This window comes from Nelumbo lutea, chromosome 2 (assembly GCF_056320005.1).
Source record: "Nelumbo lutea isolate HS-2025 chromosome 2, American lotus-T2T, whole genome shotgun sequence".
Classification (NCBI taxonomy): domain Eukaryota; kingdom Viridiplantae; phylum Streptophyta; class Magnoliopsida; order Proteales; family Nelumbonaceae; genus Nelumbo; species Nelumbo lutea.
Window position 1 is genome coordinate 78,677,675 of NC_142685.1, and position 7,487 is coordinate 78,685,161.

The 7,487-nt window shown below is 43.5% G+C and overlaps 1 protein-coding gene across 1 annotated transcript; it reads left to right on the top strand.

Annotated features, from left to right (window-relative positions):
* Window positions 1-1,258: 1,258 nt before the first annotated feature.
* On the top strand, window positions 1,259-3,086 carry LOC148871608 (uncharacterized). The gene is made up of 4 exons (XM_088973528.1): window positions 1,259-1,506; window positions 1,686-1,754; window positions 1,839-1,919; window positions 2,011-3,086. Exons 3-4 carry the CDS (start codon window positions 1,908-1,910, stop codon window positions 2,473-2,475), a joined length of 477 nt encoding a protein of 158 aa, XP_088829654.1. The 5' UTR covers window positions 1,259-1,506; window positions 1,686-1,754; window positions 1,839-1,907; the 3' UTR covers window positions 2,476-3,086.
* Window positions 3,087-7,487: the final 4,401 nt, after the last annotated feature.

A 7,487-nucleotide genomic window follows, 5' to 3' on the forward strand; every position in this document is an offset into this window, starting at 1 on the left:
GAAGAAAAGCTCTTGATATCAGTTTTTGGTGAAAAACCGATTTGAAGTCGTGCTCACATACCCTCCACCGAATTCTTGCTGAAGGATTCGGTTCTTGTGAAGAACCGCCTACTGATTCTACTCCACCCTACGCTGTATCATCTTCAGTGGGAGCAGTCTTTGGCATTTTCCTTGGGCATGAACACCTTCGTTGGGAGTTACTGCTACTCCGTATCAGGTATATCCCTCTCCTACATTTTGGTTTCTGATCTAGTCCAGTTTAGGTTCAAGATTGATCTTTGAAAATACAATTTTTTAAAACAGGGAATGTGATTCCCATATGGGAGATAAAGAAATTTTTGAAATTTCACCCTACCTACCTGCAGGTTCGGCTATCCATGTGATGGATCTCTCATCCTTTCAATTAATTGCCTTTGACTTCAATGTTCTTGGGGTAGGGCAGATGGATGACATTGTCCAACAAATAGTGGACCCGAGTTGCAAGTGGCGCATTAGTTACATTTGTGCACCATTCCTATGGATGTTCATATGCGAGCACCTCAACCTCAGCGTCACACCTCGTCGTCTCTCACCAATGCAGGTTACCGTTGCCATGTTGAGGGGTGAAGTGGTTGAAGAGAAAGTGTTTGAGGTTTGTTGGGGGAAGCGTTGGCTCTAGGCTGCCAGGCATAAGAGCTTCAAGATGAGTGAGATCAATATGAGGCTGTCCTCCATCGATGGGATTACATGGAGACTGTATGCTCGGCCTGTTCGTCAGGCTATGTCATTTTGCGACGGCATGCTTGTTCCAAGTGATGGTGATCAGTAGTGTGCAGTAGATGTTGATAGTCCTACTGCGGGTGTGGGGTGACTGGTGACGTGGCCTGGTGTGGTGGCGTATCTTAATCGTACCGATGAAGCACAATTGGCTGCCTACCGCCTAGACAGAGTGATGCATCAGTTTGGTTATGACAATCTCGGTGGTCAGTTTCTAAGGTGTTCAGCGGAGGACGTGTTCTAGGTTCGACATCATGACTGTGCCGTTCCTGGTTCTGCGAGGTTCCCTATTGCGGGGTATATGAGGGAGCAACGCTGTAAGTCTCTCCATTTTTCTTACCTTTGTGTGTTGTTTGGGGGTTTCCAGGAGTTGGTGAGGAAAAATCCTCACCCACATCATGTTTTGTCTCCTCCGGTGGGATATGCTACCAACTGGAGGGGTGTTTCATCTGCCACTTTATTGCGTTTGCTTGAAAAAGGTAGGGGCAAAGCGCAAGAGGAAGCCACCGGTGTGTGAGGAGGGTGAGAGTAGTTGTCCTCCCGTTGCAAAAAGGCCAAGATCCGCAAGGGTGTTGTGTTCCTTCCAAACTTTGTTTGCGCTACAGTCGGTTGATTCAGATGTGACCATGTTACAAGCACAGGAATGTGGCACTGAGCGTCGACAAGAATCTTCAGCACCACCTCCTGTGGGAGAGACTGAGGTGGTCGCGAAACCAGCGGATTTGACAATTGCGATGCCCTCCCTAGAAGGTACCATGATTTGTTTTTCGAGCGGGTGGATGAAGAGGAAGGCTTCCACCCGGCAAAAGCGGTGTCCTAGAGACGTCGACTCGGTATCTTGATTTATTGTCTTTGCTCTTTTGTTTTGTTGAAGTATCTGGTGCTTTTGGTGCGAATGACTGAGTCATGTTTGTTTGCTATTTTTGCAGTCTGTGGGGAGCAATGATAATCCACAAGCGGCGGAAGTTCCGATGACCTCTCCTAAAGAGGTGAATTTGGTAGACAAACAAACCTTACTGTTTTTTAGATGTTTTGGATGTGGCTGTGATCATCACAATTTGTGTTGACTAACCTATGTACAGCCTTTCATTTTGAAGCGTGTGGGGTTCGAGGAGGTTTAGCCCAACGTAGAGGTTTCGGGAGTCCCTAATATGGGTCAGGAGGTAGGCGTATGTTTGTTGTTCTCTATCGGTGTATTGCTTTGATCATGCCCAGGCCTGTTGTGCTGATTGCTTGTGTTTGGCCTCATCGCAGGCATTGTTTATTGCAAACCTTTCCAGCATACTGGTCACGCCTATCATTAGACGGTTAGTCAAGGAGCTGAGATCATCACAGCCCCCCAGTTTTGTTTCAAGAGTTGCTGAGGACGTTGAAGGTAGCAATGCCGTTCCTGAAGTTGCGGTAAGGGAGGCGGGCCAGGTGACCGTAGACGCAGATGCGGCGGTTCATCGTGAAGAGGCATCCACTGCTTCCTCTGTCAAGGCCAAAGTCTTTATAGATGCAGGGGTTAGGTCTCCTGCTGAGCCAGGGACTCCCATTGCGGAAGTTGGGGCCCCTGAAGACTTGGAAGATCATCCTGGGGATGGGGATGTGGAACCTGAGGTTGTCTTTCCGTTAGAGGAGCTAACGTATGAGGAGGAGTTGGCTCAAATACGACAAGAGTTGGAGGAGTACTGTGTGACAATCATGACATCCCTCCTCTGCATTACGCAACTGTAGACCCTGTCCAAGTTTAGGGCCGTCGTAAGGGCGATCAATATACCGTATCTAGTTCGGTGGCAAAATTTGCTTCGACTGCTATACGGTCTGGGTGGCTGCCAGCGGCAAACTTGCATCCAGAAGTCGTGGTGTCTACTTTAAACACTATCACTACGATAATGGACCATGTGATGAACCACCCAGTGGAAGAGCTTTCGTGGTCAGATTTTACCCACTGGCTAGAGGCCCGCCGATCTTTTTCTGTTATGGGCTTCTTTATCACTCAGATCAAAGAGCGAGTCATCATGCTAGCCCATGCTTTTTGGAAGGCTGGTCTCAAGGTGTTGCAATTTATTTTATTTCATTCGCTGAAGGATGCGCGCCTTTGTTGGAGGGTTGTCGAGATTAATATTGCGAAGATGACGAAGAAGCTCAAGTCACTGATGGATGAATTCGCCAGGTAAACTTTTTGAAAGACCTCCGGGACTTCGAAGAATGTAGCCGGGTCTTGGAGACTATTAGTACTATTGTGGTAGGGTCAACTTTTTTTCGAAAGATTTTCTTAGTGTTGTTTTCCTATATAAGACTCTTATTGCGATGTTCTCTATGATTTTGCTGTACAGAGTTTTATCATACATTAGTGTCAGCTCATCGTTCTTTACCATAGAAATGTCTGTGCGCCTCCAAATAACTGTCTGTGAGTAAGTTTTGAACATTGTGTAGAGGTTTGGGCGCCCTTAGCGAGGCATAGTTGGTCAGCATCTGTTGAAATTTGATCACAAAAAAAGGGGTTCGATTTTAATGGAGATTTGTGATTTCGTAAGGTATAGTGTTTAGGGGAGAACATTATTGAAATTTGATCACAAAAAAAGGAGTTCGATTTTAATGGAGATTTGTGATTTCGTAAGGTATAGTGTTAAAGGAAAGCTCAATCATTCACAATTAGGTGTTTCACGAAATTTCATCGCATTCGTGTACCTCCATGATTGGAATGAAAACATGAACGGGTATTGCCATAAATACAGTCAAGAACTTAATTACAAATTTCTAGAGAAAGGGACCGATTCACGAAATATACTATATGTATGTTATCATTGAGCCATGCCACCCTGAAAAAATTGAAGACTAAATATCATCGCCCCATAGGTACTTATTAAAACATATTGGGAGAGCTTTCTGGATTAAAGGCCCAGTGCGATTATTGAGTCCGTGGTGCGATTAATCGCAAATGTCAAATGTTTTTGTGGACCTTTACCATGAGTGAACACCTCTGTACGTCTTCCGGTGATCATGATTGGCCTCTAGTTATAAAATGTTTAGGAGGATGAAGGAAATCGACTATTGTTCCGTTTTTTGAAACATTGCTAGGTGTGATAAGGCTACATAATACAAACAACCTTAGCATGAGCGTGGGAAAAGGGAATTGAACCTTTCCCACGGAATGTGATAAATGTTGTCGTCCCTAGACGAAATAAGTCTTTGTGTGCGATATGGTTAGGGCTCGGGTATTGAGTCCTTTGTTGCCTTATGTGATGAGTTTTGTCTTGAATTAGGGATACTATTCGATTTGGCACTTTAGTGAAGTGTCCCTGTTTGTGTCTAAATTGAGCTGAGTGCCTGTTGTTTCTGTAATGCCTTTAGGACTGTGGAGGGGTGTGGGTGCCTGCAGGTGTTGGACGCTTTTGAAGAGGAATAAGTTGCTGGCGCCCTACTGAAATTGGAGGATGTTTTAGAGACTTATTAGAAATTGTTAGAAGTAGCCTTGATCTAGTGCTTTAAAATCAAGTGCTTGGTAGACTTTATCGTAATCAGGTGTTAAATGGGTATGGTGAAATCCCTTTGCAGGTCGTTATGAAGAAAAAGAAAAAAAATACAACAAACAGTGCTTTTCTGATATATGATGTATTGCCAGGCGTGAATAGTATATCTCAAGTGACTTTGTACGATGATATTGTTGTTTTGTTATTTGCGTAAGGAATAGTTTTTGTTGCGCCTGGAGGTGGCATGGCCCTACATGGGCGATATAATCACGAGTTCATGAGCTAGACTCAAAGCTTTTGTATTTGTACGCCTGATGGGAGTCATTGATGATACTGATGAAGCCACCCCCCAGGAGTTGCCTGGGGTTGTGAGGTGATATGGGTGCACCTGAGGTTGCTAGGGGTTCTTCCTGAGGTTATTGGGGAATTTGAGTGCAAGCATGGGGTTGCCGGGGGATTTAAGTGCAAGCCTGGGGTTGCCAAGTGATATAAGCGTGCTTGGCATTGCCAGGGCCTTCGCAGGGTTACCGGGGAATCTGAGTGTGCCTGGGGTTGCCAGGGAATATGAGCGCACCTGGGGTTGCCGGGGAATTTGAGTGTGCCTGGGGTTGCCAAGTAATATGAGTGTGCATGGGGTTGCTAGGGCCTTCCTGGGGTTGCTGAGGAATCTGAGTGTGCTTTTTCTAGGGCCTTCTTAGGGTTGCTAGCGAATATGAGCACGCCTAGGGTTGCCGGGGAAATTCAATGCAATCTTGGTTTGTTAGAAGGTAAGAGTGTACCTGGGATTGCCAAAGCCTTCCTGGTGTTGCCGAGGAGATTGCAATCTTGGGTTGCCAAGAGATAAGAATGTAGATAGAAAGCATATCTAAAAGCTAGTACACAACATGAATTTGTCACATCATCAATATATGGATACACCAAGACTTTATCACAAACAAAACTATGAAAGAAACTTTATCGCAGAATGCCAACTGTTTATATATGTACTAGGAATTCATCACATTTATTGATAAGTAAATTTCAATTACATGAGAAAGCAGAGACATTGAGACAATGCTCTTGATACATTTACTTCTTGAGTAAGTACATGCAATAATGAAATTACACAAGTAAAGTGTTACTCAAAGTACAGTTTCAACTAGTAGCCATTGATCATTTCAACCTGTTCCCCTATATCTATAGTCTTTAATACAAAATAGCCAGATGCATGGGCCTCTTTGGTCATATACGGCCCTTTCCATGTTGGGGCAAATTTTCCACTGGTCTTGCATTGTCTAACATTTATCGCCATCTTGAGTACCTTGTCTCCTTCTTTGAAGTTCCTAGGTCTCAATAGTTTGTTGAAATTTGTAGGTAGGGCTTGTTTGTATTTGGTTTGTCTACAAGGCCCTATCTCTAACTTCATCTATGGCTTCTAGCTTATCTGCGAGTAAGTGATTCAAATCTTTAGGTCTGACCTTCTTCCCTGTTAGACAGTTTTGTATGCCCTTAGCTCCAATCAGTTTTGATGTACTTTTGATATTTAGTGTAAATAAATAAAGTGCATGTTTGATTCATGTTGTGTGGTATGCTTCTGTGTAAGACCCTAAAATTGGACACTTAATGAGACTCGTGCTAGTTTTAAATGTTCACAACCGTTCGATAAATCTGGGGAGATTTATCCTGCCAAGATTGACACTGATGTGCTACCAAGTGTTGGGGTGGCTTGTCTCAGTCGCCAGGGAGAGACCCAAGGCACACGTAGTGTAGGATTACTTGAACCCTTGAACCGAACTAGATTTCCAATGTTTCCCGGGACCTTGGAGACTGATGGGCAAAACTGGAAAGTTACACCTGACCCCTAGACCCGATTATGGTACTACACTAAGTGTCAGATTGGGCTGTCTTTGATATGCCAATCAGTGAGATCCTTAGCGGGGGTCAAAACCTAGGCATGTTGGGACAGTGTAAGCTATAAATATATAACCCTAGCAAGTGCACTAGTTATCAAGTAGTATAATAATATCGTTCCCACGGAGATTTAACAAAATAAGTATTAAAATCATAGTTTTCCCTAACTATTTGGACAATCGAAATTTAGGATTGAGCAAGAACTACTGAAAATAAAATTGGAACAAAGAAAATAAAAACAATGGTGATCATTAATCGAATATGCAAATGATGCAATCGCTAGGACTTTTGGTCCACCTAACCAATGTGATGAATATTGATGGGTCTGATTATCCAAGACAAATTGTCATTCCCATAAGCTGAGATTTTTCCAAATTTATTTAATATTATCTCTCAAGATATACTAAACCTACACCCATCAGGTAACCCTTCGATCTCTCGAGTAGAGCTCTCAAGATGGAAGTGCATTAAGTCCAAGAAAACCATTAAATTCAGATGAATCTGAAGGGATAGGAAATCCACCATATGGACGCCCAAGATTGCGGAATAAAGGAGGCGAATTTCAAAAATTTTTCTTTCCCTTCAACTGGGAATCGAATTCCCTATTTAGAAAATCATATTTTCAAGGATCATTCTTGAACCATAAACTGAACTAGATCTGAACCAAAAGGAGGAGAGAGAGATAATACCTGATACAGAGAAATAATGTCTCTCAACAGAGGTGTTCACGCCCAAGGTAGAAACCAAAATCTGCTCCCACTGAAGATGGCGCAGTGCAGGGTGGAGCAGAATCAGCAGTGTCCTTCCTAAGAACTTGATTCTTCCCAAGAATCACCTGGGCGGCTAGTGAATACAACTCCTACCAATCTTTTTTCCAAAAGATTGGAATCCCAAGCAATGGAGATCGAACTGCTATAGGCGGCGGCTGCAGGAAGGAGGCGGCTAGAGAGTATTTGCAGGGTGCTGAATTCTCTCTTCTGTGATCTCAGCTCTAAAGACAAGACTGTTGCTGGTGAGTCTCTTGGATATCTAAAGGTTGCCGCCCCCTCTTCCTTTTATAGACTTAAAGGGATCAGCTCCTAATCCCATTAGGAGTTGCTAACCCAAATCATATCTGGATTAGAAGTCCCTTTAAGATAAGGGATAATCCTTATCTTATCTGCAGATTAGATTAGCCAGTTCCTAATCTAATTAGGAAGTTTCCAAATCTAAATCTCATTTAGATCTTGGACTCTCTGAGTGGATAGGGTGTGGGCCCAACCCTATAAGCTGATCTTATCTCAGAATTCACCCCTTAAAGACTAATCAAATTAGCCCAGTTCGAAATGGGCTTAAGGCCCATTTAGGGTTATGTATTCATTAAGCCTTCCAAACTGCTACCCA